We start from the raw sequence: 25,988 nt of genomic DNA on the forward strand, positions 1-25,988 counted from the left end.
CTGGGGGAGACGCTTCGGCAGGATATGTCAGTAAAGGGGGAATGATATTGACATGACCCAAGATAGAAACTATGTAAGTAGGAAAGCCGACCCCGCATAGGGATATAGGCAAAGAGCGAATGATCTAGTATTCTTATGATGTATTCTTATTTCCGTTATCAATATTGGTTTAGTTTCCATTCGTATAGGAAGAAAAAAAACTATAATAGTTATGAACTTGCTAGTTTGTCCAGATAGGTGTCTACCTACCTATTTATTGACCTCTGTAAACAATTACGACCATCTAAAATTGACATTCATACCGAAGAAGGAAGATAATTAAAAAGATAAACTTCTTTTATATGTCTAACTTCCTGCTTTACATCCGTATAAACGTGTAATTTTTAAAGCGACGTAATATTGCATGCATCAGGAGCGTTCCCATGAGAACCCATCAGATATTTATCTTCATCTTCATTACTGAAGAAATATATTGCATCAAATTCACATTCTATCAGCGAAGAAAGCCACATGCCACATTGCTTGATGGCCTTTGAAATCTGTGCCTTTGCGTTCCTATTTTATTTCTTGCTTTCAATTCAATATCAACAGTATAATGGTCCACCACCATTCAATGTACGCAGGTCCGTCCTCAGAAAAAAATGTATGTGTCTGAAACGATCAATTTAATTATTCTGAATCGAGCATTTATTTTTTTGATACAATTGATAACATGATCATCATCTAGCCGCTAGCATAGCCGACTGCTGAACATAGGCCTCCTCTAATATTCTCTATGTCTCTTTGTCTTGAGCTACCATCACTCATCACCCGGCAGTTCTCTCTACATCGTCACTCCAGCGTGTTGGTGGTCGACCTCTGCTTTGTTTGTCCGTCCACGGTCGCCATTCCAATAATCTTTTAGTCCACCTGTCATTCGGTGTTCTTGCCACATGACCAGCCCATCTCAATTTCTTTTTAGCTACATGTTCTACTAACTATGTATTTGATTGTTGTTGTTTGTGTGATGACATTATTTGGTATTCTGTCTTTCCTTGTGATTCCTAGCTTGGCTCCATAGTTCTCTGGGGGTCACTCTTAGATTTTCTACTGATCTTTCCGTTAATGTTATTGTCTCTGCTCTGTACCTATTTTATCACTGGACTGGCAAAGAAAAGTGTATGAACAGTTCGTATTGCCGGTTAATAATAGTAATAGTGGTAGGGGAGCCCAAGCGGGGATTTTTGCAGTTATTCGAGCGCGTCAGATTATTACATGGGGAGAAACCTTGTACCCTGAAAATGTACCTCTACCATATATTGGCTCTTAATGCAGGGGAGTTCGCTAAGGGGGCCGAAAAAAAATATATCCTTAGAAAAATTCGAAATCATCAGATTAAGATAAGGTAAGTTAAGTACATGCAAAACAGTGTATATTTAAAAAATCTGACGATTTGAGCGGGGCGTAAGGAAATGGATGAGTCCCAAAGTTTTATAAGAAAACTGGGAATATGTATTTCGCGAAATGAATGTCAGATCGAAAAACTAAAAAATACGTGCTCAATATTTTTCAAAAATCTATCGAATGATATCAAACACGACTTCCCACGGAGAGGGGTCGGGGGTAAATTTAAAATTTTAAATACGAATCCCGCGATATTTCGCGAAATGAACATCAGATCGAAAAACTGAAAAATACACTTATTCAATATTTTTGAAAAATCTATCGAATGGCACCAAACACGACCCCCCCCCCCCACGGAGGTGGGGTAGGGGTTACTTTAAAATCTTAAATGGGAGCCTCCATTTTTTATTGCAGATTCGGATTCCATATGTAAAAATAAGTAACTTTTGTTTGAAACATTTTTTCGAATTATGGATAAATGGCGCTATAATCTAAAAAAAAAACGATTGTTGGAAATGGAAAATTTAATTAAAAATTTTTGGTTCTTGGACCTACTCTTCACAACCCAATAGGTCGCCGTAACGCTCGAGTGACTGCACATTTAGCATACTTTGCTCCCCTACCATAGTACAGTCCCTGCTCAATTTATTAGACTCACCCTAGAAATATCAGTTTTTTAAATTTGAAACACCATAAAAGTGTGTTAAAAGTCATACTTAACTGCTGAATGGATTAAATAACAATTACTTAATCATCGTGCTACATAATTAAGTTAAAAATGGTGAAACTTTTTGTTTGAATTGCGAAAACTTGACAGATGACAATACAATGAGCTAAAAGGGCGCAATGACTCGACTTTTTTCAACTTTAGTTTTTTAGTTAAATTAGTCATTGGTGTTCAATTTTCGTAAAATTTACAGTGGTGAGTGTTAATACTGTTCTAAATTAATGATAGTTTTTAATTTGTTTAATTTATTTTAAGATATTAATAGAAATACGTTAATTTCTAAAAGACGAATATCTTCGATTGGAATTATTTCATATGGTTGATTGTAAAGATCTTTCTGTTGAGCAAATTTCTTCTGATACTGCTCTATTAGAAAATATCTCATGTTTTCAAAGAGAAATAGCAAAAAAATGTGGTTTATCTTAATCGTTAGTTCGAAGGTTGGGTCAAAAACTTAAAGAGACACATCGTGTTACATCAATTTGAAGGGGTTGGTATGACAGAAAGATTTCAGTCACCCCCAGAGGCCAACGAATTTTAAAGAATTTGGCTGTAAAACGCAGAAGAGTCACCCATAGCGACATAAGGAATAAATTGGAAGAATCAGAGTGTTCAGTAGCGGAGTCCACTGTACGCCAAAATTTGTACAGTATGGGATTCAAAATTGTCATAGGCCAGTTATGGAACCATCTAAACAAATAACTATCATCACAAATGCTCAAAAAACGCTTAGTTTCGGCCAATTTGCATAAAAACTCTATAGTCATAAAATATTTATGCAAATTGGCCGAAACTAAGCGTTTCTTGAGCATTTGTGGTGATGGTTTTGATCCCTTAACTGGCCTATGCTATTTGAATCCCATACTTTCAAATTTCGGCGTACCGTGGACTACGATAGTGAACACTCTGCTTCTTCCAATTTATTTCTTATATCGATATGAGTGACTCTTATGTGTTTTACAGCCAATTTTTTAAAAATCCGTTGCCCTCTGGGGGTGACTGAAATCTTTCTGCCATACCAATCCCTCCAAATTGATGTAACACGATGTTCCTCTTTAGGTTTTTGACTCGACCTTCTAACTGAGGATTAAGATAAACAACATTTTTTTGCTATTTCTCTTTGACAACATATAATCTCTAATAGAGCAGTAACAGAAGAGATTTGTTCAACAGAAAGATCTTTACAATCATTCATATGAAAAAATTTTAATCGAAAATATTCGTCTTTTAGAAATTACCATATTTGTATTAATATCTTAAAATAAATTAAACAAATTAAAAACTAACATTAATTTAGAACAGTATTAACACTCACCACTGCAAATTTTACGAAAATTTAACACCAATCACTAATTTAACTAAAAAACTAAAGTTGAAAAAAGTCGAGTCATTGCACACTTTTAAGACATTCTATTGCCATCTGTAAAATTTTCAAAATTCAATTAAAAAATTTCACCATTTTTAACTTAATTATGTAGCACGATTATCAAGTAATTGTTATTTACCCCATTTAGCAGTTCCGTATCACTTTGAAGATACTTTTAAGGTGCTGGAAATTAAAAAAACTGATATTTCTAGGGTGAGTCTAATAAATTGAGCAGGGACTATAGATAATATATTATCACTTCGATCCAATCAGGCTCATTTGCTTTGTTTACAATCTACCCCCATTCCTGATCTGGCCCTAGGCCTTGCTTTTCTCTTTTTACCACCTATTGTAGCGCTTAACAAGACTTTTCGCATTCTAATTTTAGTCATTCTTTGTACATGTCCTAACCATCTAAGTCTTTGTGCTCTTACTACTGCAATTACCTATATTAGGATCCTTATATAATTCTTCTAACTCTTTGTTTGTTCTTCGTGTCCACTGATTGTTTATCACTTTCTCGCTAAATATCCTTCGAAATATTTTTCGTTCCCTTACTTGTAACATTGATCGCTCAGTTTTTGTCATAGTCCAGGTTTCTGAGCCATACGTAACTATTGTTTCTACATCGTAACTACATCGGCATACAGTAGGAGTCTATCCTACTGTATGCCGATGGAACCAAATATATGGTACTGCTCTGCAGGCACTGCGTACGGCACACTGAGACATCCATCTGTATTTGATAGAGCCTAAACGCAACTTAATAAAATTGTAAAATAGTGCAACAAATGGAGATGAGTTACACACAACCCTACTAAAACGCAAATTATTGCCTTCAGACATCCTAACAGCACCCGCGAGTAGAAGGTGTTAGGATAACCCTTCAAGGAGAAACACTCGAATTCCGCTCATCGGTGAACTATTTGGGAGTTCGTTTTAGCAAGACTCTCAACTGGAACATTGATGTCAATAACACCTTTGACATGGTAAGAAATAGAGCTAATCTTCTGGGAACGTTATACGGGAGGTTTGGAGAAACATCTACCTACTAAAAATCTCCTACATACACCTATAAAACCTACAATCATCGGTTACAGGACATGTCTCTATGCATCACTAAACATACGCCACAATACTATCATGCATCGTGGCAACAGAAAAAAAATCCTTATAGAGAGTGCTTGAGAAAGGAGTGGTGGTTCCCCTTCGTCAACGGTACATCCACTCGCTTAACTCCCCCCTATACAGGAGAGAATTCATTATCTCATCAGAAAATACGTGGGTAGGTACTACACACGATAGGTAGTTCGAACACAAGAGCTAAAAATACCTTAAAGATAACATGCCACCGATACCGATTACGTTACACACTTACAACTTCCTTCCTGATGAGTATTATAACATATTAAAACAAATCTTGGTAACATCTTGATACCCATCACTTGTTGGTTGATATAAGCAAAGCTTCTTCACCTTACCACAAATCTAATACATATAGATTTACAATGAAGATGCAGTAGAAATAAACAAACCAAGACAGGTTAAATGCTACTAGGAGCCCTCCCGAATCATAATTTACAATGTACATAGGTATATACTTACATAAATCGTAAATCATGGTTTTCAAAGTTTATACATTGTAAATTATGATTCGGGAGTGCTCCTAGTAGCATTTAACGTGTCTTGGTTTGTTTATTTCTACTGCATCTTGATTGTAAATTTAGTACCTATACCTAACCACCTTTTGACTCCCCCGCTTCACTAGCAGTTTTTGTTTCTCCACTTTGTCTTTGCATTACTTTTGCAAGCCTCCTTCCTATACGGTCCCGCAAAAAATGGGAGATACCTTACCTTGAAGGGGCCTAAGCCTAAATGAGGTTTAAATGACTTTCTGATCTGGTTATTATAAATCCAAACAAGTCCAAATGTACTCCTGATCCTGTACCCTCCTGAATGGTACCCTCCTGAGGGTACCATTTTGAAAATAAACCATTTTGTGGGTACCATTTTGAAAATTTTTAAGTGTGTTTCGTGGGCCAATGCGTACCTGGTTGAATTACCTGTTGATTGCTGACGGAGAATTCATAGGAATGGGCCTGTGACTGAGCTCTTGAGAGTAGGTACCATTCGTAGAAGGCCAAAGCAATGTTATTTTTCAGCCATGTTTGTGTTATTGCAACAAGATTATTAAGCATACTTAATAAATCCGACCCACTGGCGTTTCCCTTTTACCATACTTAAGTTTGACTTGCGCGTCTGTGAAAACTCTCTTCTAAAGAATTAAAACTTTAGTTAAAGTTAAAGTAGTGAAATCAAAACGCAGCAGCAATATGAAGTGAAATTACAACCGAAGTTTGACCCACATAGTTTAAAGACCAAGCTAGTGTACATGTGTTTCTGTTTATTCGTGATGGTTTGTTAATGAAAACTTCGTGAATATGGTGTCTTAAAAAACATTCCTCGAAAGAAAATGTCCAACAAAAAGGCAGGGGTTAAAACTAATGCGGAACCTGCAGTTTTACCTCCTCGCTATCAGCCACCCCCTATGCCTACTGGGCAGGGCATTTTGAAAAACTCGCCCACTGAACCTGCCAAAAAGCCTCCAAAGACTGGGGAAAATGTAAAATTGTTGTATCCAAACGACCCACACGCTAAATTTTTCCCAAACCCTCAGGGTAAGTAAACAACTTTCATTTTTTAGATTTCTTTAGATATTTATATTCTCACTTTCTTTTTTATTTATTTTTGATTTTAATCAATAGTACCTACCTATTCCTAATCAGGAAATGGATCATATGGATCAATAATTTACTGTTTAAATACATTTTAAATGACCAAGGAAATTTTTGGTCTCAGTATTTAGTTATGCAGATTGTCTATTCATTCATTAAGCATTAAGTACAATACCTAGGGATTATAGGTAGTTAATGCCATGGCATTCAAAATCCTATTCTTGGATTAGGTAGATTACTCCTCTATTTTATAGAGCTTGCTGTTTGTTTTTGCTGCTGCTTTTGTGACTCTTCTATTTCTTCCTGTTCTTGCACTAAACTTTCCAGTCTTCATTCATCGCTCTTATATCTTCTTCTTCATCATCTAACCATCTTCTAGGCCTTCCTCTAGGTACACCTGAGCCATAGTGGTGTCCAGTTAGCAGTCCTTCCCAACATAGCTGAGCCTGTGCCTCTCTATATTGCTCTACAATCTCTTCTAAGCGAAGAGATTGTATGCATCTGGTTATATTTTCTCTTTTTAATTCTTCTTCAATTTCAGCATTTGTTTTCATTCTTCTTTCTCCCTCTCTTGTTACTTTGTTGCCCAGTATCATTCTCATTATTTTTCTTTCAAATTTCAGAAGGCTACCTTCCCCTTTCTTGTTAATCATCATTGTTTTCATCTCATTATGTGACAACATGTCTTGCAGGCCTTATACATATAGGTTTATCTATGTTCTCATACTTGAGAGTCATGCTTCTCAGCATATTTCTATTCATTCCATATGTTTTTTGCCTTTCAGAATACATTCCTCTATTCTGTCTTTTCCAGTTTTTCCAATTGTTACTCACAAGTAGCTAAAGTTGGATACAGTTTCAAATTAATGGTTCTGTATTACAGTGGAACCTCGATTATCCATCAGGGCACCGGACCAAAGGTATGACGGATAATCGAAAAGACGGTTTACAGAACATTAAAATATAAATAAAAATTCATAGTACATATAACTCAAATTGTATTTGTATGTTTTATTTGACAATATAAGAGGGATTTATGTTAGTACAGTCGAATCAATTTGATTTAAAATATTCCGAAATCTTTGTTTGTTTTATTGTTACTTCATATTTTGCAAGGGCTGAATTTCTTAATCGACATAAAATCATCAAATCTAAGAATTATTATGCCCTGCTTTTTTATTTTCGGCTTGCGATTCTAAAACTAGAACTCTTAAAGCATGGTATCATTTATCATTACCTATTTAAATTGAAATTTAATCCAGAGCCCTGAATAAGAACAAAAATTATTTACATAAAAAATGCAGTGGTGGCATAACTGCACATGAATTTCGTTTGGCTTATCGCAATGCTCAAACAAAATGAACTGATGACTAAATTTTTACTTATGTAGTCAATATAACTGATGTATGGACCCTGATGGTTAACAGAGGTGACAGGGTTAATAGAGAGACGGATAATCGAGGTTCCACTGTATTAGATATTTCTGAGTTGTTGTGTCATCCTTCCCTATCTTCATGTATTTTGTTTTATGCTCGTTTATCTCTAGCCCTATTCTCTTTGCTTCCTTATCTAATTTTTGAACTGCTTTTATAAGTGTTCTCTTCATCTTTACTATGATGACTAGATCATCTGCATATGAAGAGTACAGGGGAAAAACAAGGAATGTCACATCTCCTACTTAGGAGATTCTTAGCAGAATTTTCGCAATTCTTATTCTATAATCATAATGTAATGTTAATCTATATTAATTTATTAATTTAATTATGCACAAAAAAACTGCTAAGGTTCCTTATTTTTGTTCAGTGGCGTGTGGACAATCCTGGTCCTTTGTCTGGATACAGATTCTTAGAAAATTAATATAGACTGATCCTAATTTAGATGATTAATATTGTAGCGTGATTAGTGTAATTACTTCTAATTACAATAAAACTAGCGGTTCGTAATTTATATACGACTTTATTTATATAAGTTACAGACGAATTTATCTTATACACTAAACTTATTCACAAAATATGCCCGTATTTATACCCAGTTGTTATTCTGGAACAATCGACTCCCATCTCGAGCTATCGGCTTGTTCCGCCTACGTGACGTACCTTCCAGAATTCTCCGGCGAGGCCTAGCACATCCGATTACGTCATTCTCGAGGTGTTTACTGTTATACGGGGATCGGCCAAGATTTCTCTTCCGCTACACTGCTCCCCTCTTAAGATCTGAGCGTCTCGATCAGCAACTCTAAATGAAGGCCCAGGATGGCGGAATCTACACGACTCTCCAGCTCTGCATACACCCTTCAAGAAGAAATAACAGTCTACTGTCTTTGAAGGGTACGACATCTTCGGGTTCATGCAACACACAGTGATTTGTACACCAGTTCCTCTGAAGACCACTTCAAGCATGCTTCTCACAATCTTCCAATCCAGATTTTCTACTGCATGGCCTATTTTTGGTAAAGCCAAATTTTTGATGTCATAATTACACACGATTTTCTTCAAATTAGTTAGAACACGCCATATGTTCTCGTAGCTTGGCGTGTCCGTATAAGACTTTCTGGTCACCATATACAGCAAAGATCGAGGACCATCTTCCAATCGCAGTACTCTTCCAATTTTAGGCTGCTGATTTCTTAACTCGTCCAGGCGGCCGAACTTTCTATTGAATACGGACGATATTCCTTTAGTCATCTCGAGGTCTTGGGCAACACAGTGGGCCAGAGAGACGTTTTCTGGAACACCAAACAGATCTTGCTGAACTTCTGTGGTCACGCCGAATCTAGCACTCTTTCTCGCTGCGTAATTTGACATAAATTGATTAAAACTTGGCTGTGCGACATCTTTCATCTCCTGTTGGAGGACTCGTGCTTCTTCTGTTTCATTTGAGCCAGCATATGGTGCAACACGATTTATGTGAATTTTGGTTTACCGTTTGGCAACTTCTTAATTCTATATATTACGTCATTTATTTTCTTCTTAACTTCATATGGACCTTCCCATTGTCTTTGCAGTTTAGGACATAAGCCTCGACGACGTTGCGGATTATAAAGCCAGACAAGATCACCTACTTCGAAGCTTTCATTCTTGCATCGAGAATCATATTGATCTTTCATTCTGTCACTGGCTATCTGGATGTGTTGTCGGGCAAGTTCATGAATGTTGTTCATTCGTAATTTCAGGCGGTCAACGTAGTCTTCGCCTGCAACATGTTCCTCGGAAGGTCCGCAGCCAAACTCTAGGTCGCAGGGCAACCGAACTTCACGACCCAACATCAGGCAGGTTGGTGTTTGACCTGTAGTTTCATTTACGGCCGAGCGGTAGGCCATCAGGAATAAATGAATGTGTTGGTCCCAATCTCGCTGATGTTCAGATACAACTTTGGACAAGTGTTTACCCATCGTTCGGTTCATCCTCTCGACCATCCCATCTGATTGAGGATGCAGGGGTGTTGTTCTGGTCTTATTGGCACCAATCAATTTACAAACGTTTTGGAAAAGAGCTGACTCAAAGTTTCGCCCTTGGTCGGAGTGGATCTCCAAGGGAACACCAAATCGGCTAAAGAATTCTTTAACAAGTACCTCTGCAACGGTAGCAGCTTCTTGATTTGGTAATGCATAGGCCTCAGTCCATTTTGTAAAATATTCCATGGCTACCAGGATGTATTTATTTCCAGCATCGGTTTCTGGAAATGGACCTGCAATGTCGATAGCTACTCTTTCCATAGGACTTCCAACATTGTACTGTCTCATGGGTGCTCTCTTTTTACCAACCGGACCATTACCGGATGCACACGGTTCACATTTTCGGCACCATCTTCTTACATCATCTTTACAGTTCACCCAATAGAACCGTTCTCGAACCTTTTGCAGAGTCTTCGTAATACCAAAGTGTCCACCTGATGTACCGTCATGCAACTGACGCAATACTTCTGACACTTTACTTTTAGGTACAATTAACTGAAGCTTAGATTCTGTACCATCATCGTTCTCAAAGGTTCTGTACAGAAGATCATCTTTTAGTACCAGGCAATTCCATTGGCTCCAGTAGGCCTTGACTTCTGGACTACATGCACTAATGTTCTGCCAACTAGGTCTCTCACCTTGCCGCATCCAATCCAATACTCTTTTTATACATGGATCATCTTCTTGGGCGTCTTGTAACTGTTGGGGCTGCCATTGCTCATTAATTACGGTGGTTCGTCTCACGGGGCAAAATCGTTCCTCTAATTTGGCACAATGATTACAATTCGCACTGCATGGTCGTCTCGAAAGGGCATCAGCATTTGAGTGAACTCTTCCGGCCCTGTGTTCTATCTCGTAATCATATTCTTGTAATCGTTCTAACCATCTTGCCATCTGGCCCTCTGGATTACGGAATTGTATGAGCCATTTTAGAGCAGCGTGATCTGTTCGAAGAAGGAACTTTCTGCCGTACAAGTATTTATGGAAATGTTCGCAAGCCTTCACTACACCCAGCAGTTCTCTTCTGGTAACGCAATAGTTTCTTTCTGGTTTCGACAGGACTTTGCTGAAATAAGCGATGACTTTTTCCTGTCCATCCTGGATTTGTGAGAGAACAGCTCCTATGGCACTGTTGCTAGCATCGGTATCCAAAACAAATTTTCCTGCCTGTCCCGGGTAGCTTAATATCGGTGCACTGATCAGAGCCCTTTGTAGTTGTTCGAAAGCTTTTTGACACTCCTCACTCCATGTATATTCTTTGCCCTCCTCCGTCAACTTTGTTAGGGGCTTGGAGATATTGGCAAATCCTTTGACAAATCGTCGGTAATATGTACATAGGCCAAGGAAACTTCTAATTTCATGTTTATCTTTTGGTACTGGCCAATCTTTAATTGCATCAATCTTTTCAGGATCAGCTGTTACACCATTACTCGATACAATATGTCCTAAGTACTTAACTTCTCGTCGAAACATGTGACATTTCTTCGGACTTAACTTCAAGTTCGCTGCCCTCAATCGTTGAAAGACGTCTATTAGATTCTTGGCATGTTCATCAAAGGACCTTCCAACCACAATTACATCATCCAAGTAAACCAGGCATGTTTTCCATGTTAGACCTCTTAAAACTGCCTCCATTAATCTTTCAAATGTGGCAGGGGCATTACATAAACCAAACGGCATAGCCGTAAACTGCCAAAGCCCTGATCCTATCGAAAATGCGGTTTTCTCCCGATCGGCTGGCTCCATGTCTACTTGCCAATATCCACTTTTTAAATCGAGTGTGGAAAACCAACGAGAACCGGAGAGAGTATCCAATGTATCGTCTATTCTGGGCAAAGGATAACTATCTTTTTTTGTTACCGCATTGAGCTGGCGGTAGTCGATACAAAAACGCGTTGAACCATCTTTCTTCTTTACCAGAACTACTGGTGATGTCCATGGACTGTTCGATGGTTCAATTACCCCTTGTTTGTCCATATCCTTGATAATCTCTTCGGCTTCATCTCTTTTCGCAAATGGAAGTCGTCTAGGCCGTTGTCTGATTGGCTGAGCGTCTCCGGTATTTATTTTATGCGTTACTATGCTTGTTTTGCCCTTATCCTTCTTATCAATAGCAAAAACATCTTGATACTCTATCAGCATAGACCTTACTTTTTCCGTTCGTTCATAGTCAAGGTCTTGGCATCTTTCAATGATCATCTCGACAAGGTCTTTTGGATACTTTGACTTTGATGATTTCTCATTGGTATTCATAGAGCAAATTGAAGCCACGGGAACACACTGTCCGATCAAAGCTCCTCTACTTAACTTAATAGCAGTTTCCCTTAAATTCATAACTCTTACAGGGATGACATCTCGAACTTTTACCAAAGTTTTCGCCGTTAGGAACTCGACATTTTCTACATCTTCGACCATCCTTAAACTTCCCTCTCGGCAGTGTCCATCAAGCATGGTCATCAGAATTTTCTCACTATTACCGGGTATGGTTACGTCGCATGTAGTTAGTAAGCGGATGACATCTTCTTTGTCGTCGTGAAAGGGCAACTCTTCACCGTTGATCCTGAGAACTCCATTTTGAACATCCAATATTGCCCCCACTTTCCTTAGTACGTCCATCCCCAATATGAATTCGTCGGAGATCTCGGCAATTAATACTTGATGTTCAACTGTGGTCTGGCCAATGGATACTGACATATTAGCCTCGCCATATGTATTAATTAGCTCACCAGTCGCTGTTCTAAGCTTTACTGTTGCAGGTGATAATTTATTATGGTCTCGTACTACATCTGGACGTGCGATAGTTCTCGTTGCACCTGTATCCACCAAAAATGATCTACATCTATTACTGATACGACCTTCGATGTATAAGTTGTGGATTCCACCGGAGGACGTAAGGTTGACAGTTACTATGGGGGCTCTAGTTCTCGAGGTCGGCAGTTGCCCCTTGGTGTCGACCCGCTCTAGTTTTCCGACGGCTGTACGATCTTCTTACAATTACGACGAATGTGGCCTACGTCTCCACAATTCCAACATCTAGGCTCGCGTCTCTTTGGCATCTGATTACTTAATACTCTCCGTATCATTTCCTCCAGACGTTCATCGTTGTGTTCGTCACTTTCTTCAATGGTTCTTACTCTATGGCCTCGTGAAGTTTGACTAGCCGTTTCGTGTTCCAATGCAATAGCAAGTGCTTCATCTAAAACTTTCGGTCTTGCTAGTCGTAAAGCTTTCTGTAGTTCATTATCTTTCAGCCCATTGACGAAGGTATCTACTGCAATTTCTTCTAAAACGCTGTCTGGCACCTCTGGATAAGCCAACCGCACCACACGAGCCACATCTGCTTCAAATTCTTGCAGATTCTCACTTGCTCGTTGACTTCTACTTCGCAGTTGTGCTTTGTATACTTGTTGTAGATGGGCATCTCCATAGCGTTTTTCTAGACGAGTGAACAAGGTCTGGTAACAATTTTCTTGACCCTTGGGAATTGACCTTAATATATCTGCAGCATCACCTCGTAAAGCAGCAGTCAAGGAAACAGCCTTTTCTTGTTCGGTCCAATGATTGGCGGTCGCAATAGCTTCAAACTGTCTAAGATATATGGACCAAGAGGACTTTCCATCAAATGGTGGTAATTTGAATCTCATATTATGCGACGTTTCGTCTCTCGGTAGTTCATCTTTCACTAAAGGATCTAACGTTGCTGCATTAACTGATGGTTGTACTTTTGTATCGGTTATCCTGCTCTCTAGCTGTTTGATCTTTTCTTCTACGGTCTCTACACTTTTCTGCATCTTATCGAATGTTCTAGAAACTTCTTCAAATTTCTCATTGTTCTGTTTACAAACTTCTTCTAGTTTTTCGTTGTTTTGCCTACAGACCTCTTTAATTATTTGAGAAGTCTCATCGAATCTTTTAGCAACATTTTCGAATTTCTCGTCGCTTTTTCTACTAACTTCTTCAAGTTTCTCGTCGCTTCTTCTACTAACTTCTTCAAGTTTCTCGTCGCTTCTTCTAGAAGTTTCATCGATCTTTTGAGAAACACTTTCAAATTTCTCGTTGTTCTGTCTACTAACTTCTTCAAGTTTCTCGTCGCTTCTTCTAGAAGTTTCATCGATCGTTTCAGAAACAGTTTTTAAATTCGATAAGATTACTTGTTCTGCTGACTGGAAGTGGAACGTCTTTGGGTCTTCTCCGTTCTTCGTGAGGACATCCTCGAGTCGTGCTTGTAGGACTATCTTGAGCCCACTGCTGTCCAGATCCCGTTCCTCGAGCTGTTCACGGAGCTGTTTTACTGTAAGTTCTTGTAGCAACATCTTTGGTCGGCACACACGTACTTTCCAAAATGTCTTTTAACAGTCTTTCCGAATACCGAACAATCAACGCACTTTAACTATTCCCGACGAATAAAGTCCAAAAGTATTTTAAAGTCTTTCCGAATACCGAACAATTAACGCACTCCGGTTGTTCCCGACGAATAAAGTTCAAAAGTCTTTTAAAGTCTCTCTGTAATTCACTTATTTATATCGCACTAAGTTAACCGAACACCGACACCAACTGTAGCGTGATTAGTGTAATTACTTCTAATTACAATAAAACTAGCGGTTCGTAATTTATATACGACTTTATTTATATAAGTTACAGACGAATTTATCTTATACACTAAACTTATTCACAAAATATGCCCGTATTTATACCCAGTTGTTATTCTGGAACAATCGACTCCCATCTCGAGCTATCGGCTTGTTCCGCCTACGTGACGTACCTTCCAGAATTCTCCGGCGAGGCCTAGCACATCCGATTACGTCATTCTCGAGGTGTTTACTGTTATACGAGGATCGGCCAAGATTTCTCTTCCGCTACAATATAGACTGAACATGTTCAATCCTATCCAAGATGGCGGAAAGTAAAAATGTGCTGTCACCTCTCTCTATAGTAAAAGAGGTAGATTTTGAAGAGAATACATTTAAATGTTGTCAAACGAAGCCTAATAAAACACTCGTTTGTATAGTATGTGGAAATAGTTATCATATCTCATGTGCTGTGAAAAACAAAGTGAAATTCTTCAAGATAGGGGATTCGCGTGTAATCTGTTGCCAAAATAGTGATGGACAACCCATCGAATCATTTAGTGCCATAGTGTTAGAAAATCAGTGGTTAACAAGGCTGTTAGCTGAAAAAGATGATAAGTACAATTTATTATTAGATAACAATAATCTATTAAAATCAAATAATGAACATTTGCTAGAAAAATTAAATTTATTGAAATCAGAAATAACCAGAACCAAAATCTCACAAAAACCCAACACAACTGCTAATGAGGGTTTAATAAAAACTCAAGGTAATGAAGATAAGACAGCCAGTGTCCAGTCAACGAATTCTAAATATAAAACAAACAATGAAACTGACTCAAATAAAAAATTTAATGATAAAAACACCAAACATGTTGAAAGGAATTCTAATGTACAGGGCAACTCAAAAATTACTACAAACGAATTAAATCCACAATTAATGGATATTCAAACCAAACAGACATGTGACTACATTACAAATTTAACTCTTGAAAATGAGGAAAGCACAAAAATGAATCTTAATCATATCACAATGGGGAGTTCAGAGAATAAAATGAACGATGAAGGATATCAGATTGTGACAAAAAGACGCAAGAAAATAGTGGGAACTGGAATTGGTGATAAGGATTTCCATGGAAAATCCGAAAAACCAGACAAAAAATTGTGGCTATTCATCTCAAGAGTTCCGGATAGTGTAAATGCGGACCACATCAAGAGTTTCATAGTAACTAAGACAAACTGCGAGGATATACAAGTAAAATTGTTACCAACTGACCAGAAAAGAAGGGATAATCAATGTTTCATGATAGGTGTACTACCTGACTTAAGGGAAGAAATTTACAATCCTGCTTTTTGGCCGAAAAAAATTGGCATTGAACGATTTAACTTTAGGTTAGGAAGAAGATTTTTAGATCGTGAGCATCACAATAGAGGTCTGTCAACTGGAGAAGATAGACCAGACTCTTTTTTAGTCAAGTAAATCCAAGAGAAAATAATATAGTAAATGTTATTTTATAGTTAGTATTTTAATGTATATCCTATTCCACGAACATACGCCTGTTTTGGATTGCTTCGACAACGAATATTTTACTGTGCAAAATAAGAAGAACGAAAGTAAATTGCATATTACAGTGTTGTTTATTGAAATAATTATTAGCGCCATTTACTTTCGTACTTCTCATGTTGCACAGTAAAATATTCGTTGTCGAAGTAATCCAAAACAGGCGTATGATCGTGGAATGGCCCATATCTTGTACTGTGTTTGTACTATACCACATTGTGTTTTATAAATGTAAACTCATTTTTAAAAACAATAAATTTTCTGTCTCTCTCTGATCTCTTTGTTCATTGTCCTGAATCGATAGCCTAGTCGATAGTACTCAGTTTTTGCTACCACATGGCGAGAAAAGCCAAAATTAATGAAAAAGTGACATTCTTTGTTTTTCCCCTGTACTCTTCATATATTATTACTTGAAGTTGATCTGTAATAATGTTTTTGTTTGGGAAGTTTGTCTCCATAGTATTGCATCCAATATCAGGTTAAACCATGTTGGGGAGATAGAGTCAACTTGTTTTACTCCTTTGTTTACTTTGACCTCTCTAGAAATTGTTCCGTTGAAACTGATCTTTGCTGTGGTGTTCTTTAGGCTCATATGTCCTAATTTCGCATAATGTCCTAATTTTTCTGGGATTCCAAGATCGTCTATAAACAGAGAAAATATGTAGAGAACCAATACAAAATAGGCTAATGTAGATATTAATTTCTAGAGAAAAGAAGAGTAGAGAAAGGTATCCTAGAAGCAGCACAACAAGGACTAGAAATAAACTGGGACAAGTAATAAATAGGATTTAAGTAGATAGATTTAACTTTAGAACAAAAATATCACAGAAAAATGGGTAAAAATGCTGGAATCTTAATTTCACTATACTTGCTTCTACTGTAGACTTTGAGGGTTATTTTAATAGAAGAATGATTGATTCTCAACACACAAATTGATGAATTATGGGCTCCCTCACCACTCTCATGAAATCAAATAGACAGGTGGAAGAGGAAACCATAGCAGGTTTCTCAACAATAAAAAACACAAAAAACTTTCACTTGAAGACAGAAATTTTAACTTGCCTTTTAATGGGCTAAACTGAAAATTGGTAATACTGGGGGACAAATCCCCCAGTGCCTGGCGAAACGCCAGTTCAAAACCTATTCAGCATTTCAAGAGGGAATCCATGATATGAATTTTGCTCTCAGCGAGTATTAAATAAACAAAACATTTTAATTTTACTAGTGACGGCCCCAAATACAAATGAAAGATAGGTTCTTGTTTATTCTAATCGAAGAGACACTAATTGTTTTTCGCTGAAGTTTAAGATAGAATTAGGGCCGGTTGTTCGAACGCTAATCAACAATGATCATTATCAAATATTTAATTACTGTCCCAACTGTCAATGTCAACTTTGATTGGGTTGCTGAAAACATAATTATTGATTACAATTATGAAATTAGTTAATCAATTATGTTAATAATTGTTATTTTAATTGATTAACTAATCTCATAATTATAATCAATTATGTTTTCAGCAACCCAACCAAAGTTGACATTGACAGTTGTGACAGTAATTAAATATTTGATAGTGATCATTGTTGATTAGCGTTCGAACAACCGGCCCTAAGACTGTTTGTAAGGTATGTTAAACAGTAAATGGTTAAGTTCAATTAGTTACCACTATAAACAGCCCGGATTAACCGATAATAGTATAAAAGGCCCGGTTTCAGGTAAAATTTATTTTAGGCTTTATTATGGGAGTACCGTCTAGTCAGTGTTAATTGCAAAAGACCAACTCTGTCTACCTCAGTGGCTTATCGCTCCGGGTGGGTCTTAACAATGGGCCAGGTCAGATAAATTTAATAATATTTACGACCGCACTAATTGAATTCAAACCATTTACTGTTGAACAAACCATACCAAACAAGCAATAATAATAATTTAGAATAACAAACTATCTACCCTTCAAATAATTTTCTTCTTCTTCTTCTTTTTGTGTAAACATGACTCTGTTTTTCAATGTGCCTCCAGTAAGTTGTCATTCCATCTTTTTTGTGGTCTTCCCACTGATTGTCTTCCTATTGGGGAACCGTCTCTCGCCGTCTTTACTACTCAATTTGATGTCATTTGGCTTATATGGTAGTTCCATTCTACTCTTCTGTTTTTCACCCACTTATTATCTAATGATGTCCACCTTGCATCTCTGTCGTATATCTGCATTTCTAGCTCTATCCCATAGTGTTTTAGCATTGAATAATTTTAAGGCACATATTAAAACCTTATAATATATAAAATGGAATTGAAATATGCGAGTTAAAATTTATAGTAGGTTTGTTCTAGCATCAGTTTCAAACAGTTTGAAACCATCAGCGAATAGTGGACCAGCATGAGTAGAGGGGATAGCACTGGTTACTGTATTATGTTCCCTCACTGACCAACTGTTTGCTGACGGTTTCTGACTAGTTTGACTCTTTGCTAGAACAAACCGAATATTTCTGAATCATTACAACTCAACCCAACCTATAAATATATAATATAAATATTCTTACTTTTAATTTTTAGCAAGAATACACCAGTATCCTCCACCTTTGAGACAAATTCCGGATGAAGTTCGGACCACACAGTTGCAAATACATCACGAAAACCCTCCTCCGAGACCACGTCTACCTGAAGAATCTGGAGCTCAACAAATACACCTCGATTTAAGAGTACCTCAACAGCGACAACCCATTAGATACGACGACGAATTTTTGAGACCTGAAATGCTGAAATTTGTGCGAAAACCTGACGATCCAAGGTTTATAGACCCTAATAGACAGTTTCAGGTATATTTGATGTTTTTTTGTAGCAGACTTATGGTATAACCTCAGCATAGTTTACTATTTTCACAGATGTAAATTTTTTAAAATAAACTGTTAAGTAGATCAAGTCTAGTAAGCCAGCAACATCGTCTCCAATAGTTCATTTCCATCGTCTTAATTTTTGATTCGTTTCTTTGATTTATTTCTGGTATTTTGATATCCCATCCAATATTAACAAATTAAGGATCAGTCTAGACTATTATGTATTTTTTTCGAAAAATTAATTTTGATTTAATATTTTCACAGCCAACATTCACATATGTACATATAAATATGTATTTATTGTTGCAATTAATGTTTCGCTCAAAGAATCACCAATAATTCGTAAATTGAAGCAATTAGATATAGAGAATGTTTAAAAAATAATAAAGTACTTTGAATTAAATTTCATTACAATGCTAAAATACAGGGTATTCCATTTTAAGAAAAGTTTCGACTGATCCTGTATAGGATAACAAAATCAAATATTCTGTTATGTTAATAATTTGAAATTGTGAAATCTCTAGAATTCTACAGTACATCCCACTTCCTGGCTGTGTTCTTTGCTCCGGCAATTCGTTGGTTTGCAAATTTTAGAAGTCACGAAGGTGTTACCAGAGTATTGGTCCCAATAGTTTTATTTTTGATATTAATTTTAATTTTATTAAAAGTAAAAATTACACATATAATAAAAAAACTTTTTTACATTTTTTATTTATTTTCCTGCTGCAGGGTATATTGCTAGAGCTGAGATCATTAAAAGAAGCAAACCAACATCTAGCAGATGACAATCAAGAATTGCGAGATCTTTGCTGTTTTTTGGATGACGATCGTCAAAAGGTCTGTATATATACTGTTACGCTCTGTATTTCTCTCTGTTATGAGATTGATCAGCAAATTCTTATTTTGATTAATTACTTAATTATTTTAATTATTACTTACGTAAAACAAAACCAAAATTAAATTAAATTTTCTAATAAATTTTATTCTCAGGGCTATTAATAAATTTTAATGCATTACCTTCGGTTTGTGGCTTCTAGGTGACTCTAGTTGCTTACTTCATCTAGGGACAAAACAGGGAAATTAAACACAATCGATATCATGTAAATGTTGTAAATATTTTTTATTTATCCAATATACCATAAATATATAAGATTTAAAAATTACATATACTAAAATTCAATTCTGTTGCAACTTTTTCTCATCTAATAAATTAAGCTTTAATTCTGATATCTCCGTTGTTTTAACAAAAATTTTATTTAAATAATTCGTTAGACTATTCTTACAAAAAAATATTAAAATTTACTTTTCTCCTTTTGAATTGATTACTTATTTCTTCTTTAAAATTTTGAATGACTAAATTATACTATAGAACTGCTCAATACAAAAATAAACAAATATAGTGTGGATATAAAACAAACTCTCTCCGTTTCACAAAATTTCTGACTAACCTTTTCGTTTCTTCTTTACTTCTTCTTCTTGGATTGCGTAGTCTTCGATTCTCCCACACGTGCTCCTAGGATGTAACGAAAGGCCCTCTCGTCCATACTGCTTCACCAACAAACAAACAACGGGACTCGCTCGAAATCTCTATTCAGTTTTCTCTCTGCTCGATATTTTGTGCAAATTGATACCCACCGGCTACTCGTTCTAGACAGAAAACAGGAATCTCCTCGGACACAAGGAAAATTAACGTCTCAACTCGGTCAACGATTTCGTTTCACCACGATTCTGCTCGCAAAGGCCAATTTCACCACTTTACACCGACTTCTCACTTTTTAAAAACTGGACAGATATTCATTTCACAGTGACCATTTTTTCTCTCCTCAAAATCAGACTCAAACTCTCATCCCTTCCATCCATCATTCTCCGCCAATCCCAAACATCCTCGCTACCCACTACATCCATATTTTCATTTCTTAAGAACCAATTTATTTTGTATACAACTTTTCCATTTTGTTAAATTCTAGGAGATACCAAATTACTTTCGTTGTTTCAAAATGCTAAACAAAAAGCCTTATACATATTCTAAACTCAATAAATTTGTTTACTGTCTCCTTCTACGAATCATTTACAAATGTAATATTGTCGATTCCAAAGCGAAATAAAATGTACTTTCTAATCTTCCCGCACCATTGTTCAAGTCCGTTCCGAGACCCATTAACAAACCACCTTAACGATTTCACTTTCCGCGAAAACACTGTTTACTAACTAAATTATAGTATTTACAATTTTTGGTCATATACAGGGCGATGAAAATCTATGATCTCGTGGTCTCTGATATAAATTTATTTTCTAAATTTTTCCCATAAAAATTATACAACAATACTTATTATAATAAAACAAGTAATCCCGACAACGGAGAGGCACGTGCATACTTCACTGTGTATTGACATATGTTTTTTTCTCAGGGTCGAAAATTGGCTCGGGAATGGCAACGGTTTGGACGATATACAGCTAGTGTTATGAGACAAGAAGTTTCTGCTTATCAGACTAAACTTCGGGAATTGGATAATAAGCAACAGGAATTGATTAAAGATAATTTGGAGCTGAAGGAGTTGTGTTTATATTTAGACGAGGAAAGGGGAAATGGTAAGTAGTGCATTTTGTAGTATATCTTCTTCCCCATGTGCCGTGCTCAACTATGCTGCCCTACTAAACGAAAAGGAGGTATCTGCAATTTTTATTTTTCGGATACTCATTTATATATTGTCTCATACATGAATGAGTTCAAAGATTCTATATATTTTTCTATTACTGTATGGTCCAATTCATTATGAGTAAAGACTGGATTATATGCAAAATGCATATGCATATATATGCTGCATATTTCTCATGTTTTTCATAAATGCATATGCCTTGCATATTTGGAGATTTAAGAGCATATAAATGCATATTTTGATGGGAATTTACTCTACCCCATTTAAAAATAAGGTATATATTAGTAACATCAACATCCATTAAAATAAAATGTGAAAGTAAATATTTTGCTGTTAAGCTCCTTTGTTGTTGTACCCATAAACATAATGGGCGTTATTTATAGCTGCAGGTATCATTATCCGGATATTTAAGATTTATAGACTTCTCAGAATTTACAAATTACCTAAGTAAATACCGATTATATTTTGAATAACATTACAAATATTACCTGTACTTTCTGCTGGTGTCGGCCAACTATGAATTATTCTGGGAAAACCAACCAAAACGAAATTTTAAGCATTTTAAGGGTAGGATAGATTATTTTATTTTATGAATGGTTAGTCTTAAATCAATCGCCGATTATTCAACTTTTGTGATTGCAAGTTATTGACTATACTGTGTAAAAAAATCATTTTATTATTATTGTGAAAATGCCTAAAGTAGCAAGGGAAAAATCAAGTCTTCTCAGAAGTTGGATTGGAAGTAACAATCATCTAAAAGTTATCGACAGTGAAAGTATGTTTTGCACCATTTGTGATAAAAAGGTAAGTTCTCCACTTCAATAGATTTTTAAACTTATCAAACTTCTTTGCACATCTATGTGTCTGTCTATTCTAAAATGACAAACCGTCCCATTTCTTCAAAAACTGTTTTTTAAAGTTCGCAACGGTTTGGCTTATACAGAGCGAGGTGTTGAGAGTGGCCCACCCTGTATACTACGGTACACTGACTGTACTTTATTGTTTGACGATTTCAATTTCACTTTGAGAAATAAAAAAAAATTGGGGGAGGTTTAAAAAGTTTGATCATTTTAATGTAGGTATCTATTTACGAAAACATCTAAAACATCATTATCATTATATTCCAGATTCCATGTCAAAAGAAATTCCAAGTAGTTCAACACATAAAAACTTCACTTCACCAAACTAAGCTATCAAAAAATGATAATAAACCTCGCCAGCAGATTCTACAGAACAGTTTGCAGATTCAGAATACGTCAGTTGGGCAAGAAACCTTTGCAAAGGATTTATGCCATTTTTTTTTTAACTGCAATATCCCTCTGCACAAGTTAGAACATAAATCGTGTCAAAACTTTTTAAAAACTTATTGCAAGATTAAAGATAAACCAGCTCAAATACCAAGTTCTTCAACTCTTCGGAAAAAATATGTCAGTGCATGTTACAAAGATGTGATGACGAGTATTAAAAATCAGTTAAAAGCCGAATATCTTTGGATTTCCGTCGACGAAACAACGGATACAAAGGGTCGACAAATTGCGAATCTAATTGTTGGAGTTCTTAACGACTCTGGCGATTTTAAAAACTCATACTTAATTAGTGTAAAATGTTTGGAAAAAACAAACTATGCTACAATAGCTAGATTTGTTAACGAATCCCTAACAAATTTTTTTTTACCTGATCAAGTACCATTTGAAAAAATATTATTAATGCTTAGTGATGCCGCCTCATATATGATGAAAGCTGCATCCAATCTTAAAATCTTTTTCCCTAATTTAATTCACTGTACATGTTTGGCGCACGGCCTAAACAGAGTTGCAGAGAAAGTTAGAATTGAATTTCCCAATGTAAACACCTTAATAAATAATGTAAAAAAAGTATTTCTGAAAGCACCACTACGTGTACAGGTATATAGGGAGATGCTTCCCGATATTCCTTTACCACCAGAACCAGTATTAACCAGATGGGGAACTTGGCTTAAAAGTGCTATATTTTTATCTGAACACTACGACGACATCAAAAGCGTTATTTCAAGTTTTGATCCGACTTGTACCGCTATTGATAACTGTCAAAATATTTTTAAAGAAAAGTCTATTAAAAATCAATTGTTGTATATAAAATCGAATTTCGATATCATTGAAAGTTCAATTACAAAATTAGAGGCTCAAAATTTATGTCTTCACAATAGTATGTCTATTGTTGATTCGGTTAAACAGAAAATAACAAATCTGAATGGGGAAATTGGAGTAAAAATTAAAGATAAACTTGATGACGTTTTAAACAAAAATGAGGGTTTCACTTTATTGCGTTCAATAAATAATATAATCAATTTTGGAAACTTCGATGAAAATATTAATATGGATCCGTCTCTAATAGCAAAGTTTAAATATGCCCCAATTACATCTTGTGACGTTGAGAGATCTTTTTCTGCCTATAAACAAATATTAACAGATAGAAGACATAATATTAGTTTAGAAAATATGAATCAATATATGATTATTTATTGTAACAATAAAAATATGTAAATTTGTTTTATTGTACTCTTTTTATAATATTAGTTTAGAAAATATGAATCAATATTGTAACAATAAAAATATGTACATTTATTTTATTGTACTCTTATTTATCTTGTGGTCAAAATAAAATATTTTGCCGTTTTATTTGTCACAAAACCTGAAGTTAAAAAAATATATTAAGAAATAATAATACAATTTGGTTTAAATTCAAACCTATTTATTTATTTTTATTATTTTTTATTTATTTATGTATTTAACGTAAACCATAAAATTATTCATATAAAAATAAGTGCATATATAAATGCATATTTGCATGTTAATTGTGCATATTCAGCTTGTTTTAAAATGCATATTGCATGCATATTTTAGACATTTTTTAGTGCATATTTTCCAGTCTCTAATTATGAGGTATATAGTTTCACAGTTTCTATGTGGGTTTGTAGCATGTATGAAGGTGTATTTAATGACTAAAGAATAGTACCTCATTTTTTTATAAAATGTAGATACCCCCTTTTTACTTAGTAGGACAGTATGGAGCGTTGGCTTTCAAATTGACTATAGTAATTTTGTTGACGGTACCTCGGAAAAGGGATGCAAAGGATCTGTTAAACCATTCTCTCAGGTTTTTAAGCCATGACATTCTTCTTCAACCTGGTCCGCTTCTTCCATCTACCTTGCCTTGTATTATTAAATGGAGTATATTATATGTCTCTGGGTGTCGTATAACATGGCCAAAATATTCAAGTTTTCGCTTTTTAACCGTTCTGACGACTTCCGTGACTTTTCCCATCTGATGCAAAATAACTTTGTTACGAACTCTACCCACCCAACTTATTCGTAGGATTCTCTGATATACCCAGATTTCAAAGGCTTCCAGTTTCTTGAGAAGTGTATCATTAAAGTCCAACCTTCGACGCCGTACAAAAGAGTAGAGAACACATAACATCTCACTAATCTAATTTTCAGATTCAAAGTAAAGTTGTTTCCACATTTCCACATAAAAGTTTATTTATCTTAAAGAATGCAGCTCTGGCTTTCTCTATACGTATTCTTATTTCTTTGCTTATGTCCCAGTTTTCATTTAGATTACAACCAAGGTAGGTGATGCTGTTAGTTCTCTCCAGTTATTCACCATAAGCTGTTACTACTTCCGGTTATATTGGCGTCTTATTGACAATCAGTACCTTGGTCTTTGCGGTGTTTAGCTTGAGTCCATATTCATCACACGTTGTGGTAATCCTATTAATCAGATATTGAACATTATCCACTGCTTTATTAAAAACAAACTTAGAATTTATGTTAAATATTAGTGAGGACAAAATGCAGCCCTGCCTTACTCCTCTTCGTATTTGTAGTTCTTCAGAAGTGTCAAGGCCAATCCTGATGTTTGCATATTGATGCCAGTAAAGATTTTTAATAATGCGTAGATCTTTATCATCAAGACTTTCTGTTTTTTCATCTGAATGGCAAATACAAAAAGGGCAGTTCATTAACTGAATTTACGTTTTCTTTTATAGTGCATTTTTTAAAAAACGGTAATTATTTTATTTTAGGTTCACTCTGTCCAAGTTGTGGAAACAATGCTGGAGGAAATCTGAGGGACGACGGTGATGGATCAAGTTCGAGTACAAATGCTGACGAACCTGCTGTACCCCAACAGTTCAGTTCCGGAGCAAATCCGCAAAGAAGATCTGAAAGCAGAGAAAGAATCTTGCACGAGAACCTTGCCCGCCAGCGAAATACTTTTAATGGTAAAATTTTATTTTTAACATTGATATGCTTTTTAAAATATTGAGAAACATAATCATTTAATACGGGGCACGCATATTCAGCAGTTGAAAACCCCACAGGTGTTCTTAAGATGCCAGGACATGCATTCTATTTACTTCCCCTTATAATGCTTTTCATAGTTGTTACTTTCCCTCTCGTTTTTAGGCAGTGTTGTCTGTAGGTTTGGGACCGGTCCAGAATTACTCCCAAGATATTTAGGTTGGCCTTTCTGTGTGTTACCATTCCACGCAATTTGAGTTTTTATTAAGCTTCAGGTTAGCTGCATAGATTGTTTTGTATGTTCTCATTGATGAATTAAAGATAGGTTGTCTAGTATTTCTCATCATCACTACCATGTCTACAAGGAAGGTCTCTGCTTCTTTGCCGGTAAATTTAGGGGGTGTGGGTCGCCATTTTGATGTCATAATT

General features: G+C 35.9%; 1 protein-coding gene across 1 annotated transcript in view; it reads left to right on the forward strand.

Moving 5' to 3' along the window:
• The first annotated feature begins 5,567 nt into the window (after positions 1-5,567).
• The window catches only part of LOC114328947 (coiled-coil domain-containing protein 85C), a 32,675-nt gene continuing 12,254 nt past the window's right edge, over positions 5,568-25,988 (forward strand). Inside the window, exons 1-5 of the mRNA XM_028277940.1 lie at positions 5,568-6,154; positions 18,339-18,601; positions 19,349-19,456; positions 21,028-21,208; positions 25,343-25,540. Of these exons, the coding sequence (XP_028133741.1) occupies positions 5,950-6,154; positions 18,339-18,601; positions 19,349-19,456; positions 21,028-21,208; positions 25,343-25,540 (955 nt within the window). The 5' untranslated portion in view covers positions 5,568-5,949. The remainder of the gene's footprint in view (positions 6,155-18,338; positions 18,602-19,348; positions 19,457-21,027; positions 21,209-25,342; positions 25,541-25,988) is intronic.

This window comes from Diabrotica virgifera, chromosome 3, assembly GCF_917563875.1.
Source record: "Diabrotica virgifera virgifera chromosome 3, PGI_DIABVI_V3a".
Lineage (NCBI taxonomy): Eukaryota > Metazoa > Arthropoda > Insecta > Coleoptera > Chrysomelidae > Diabrotica > Diabrotica virgifera.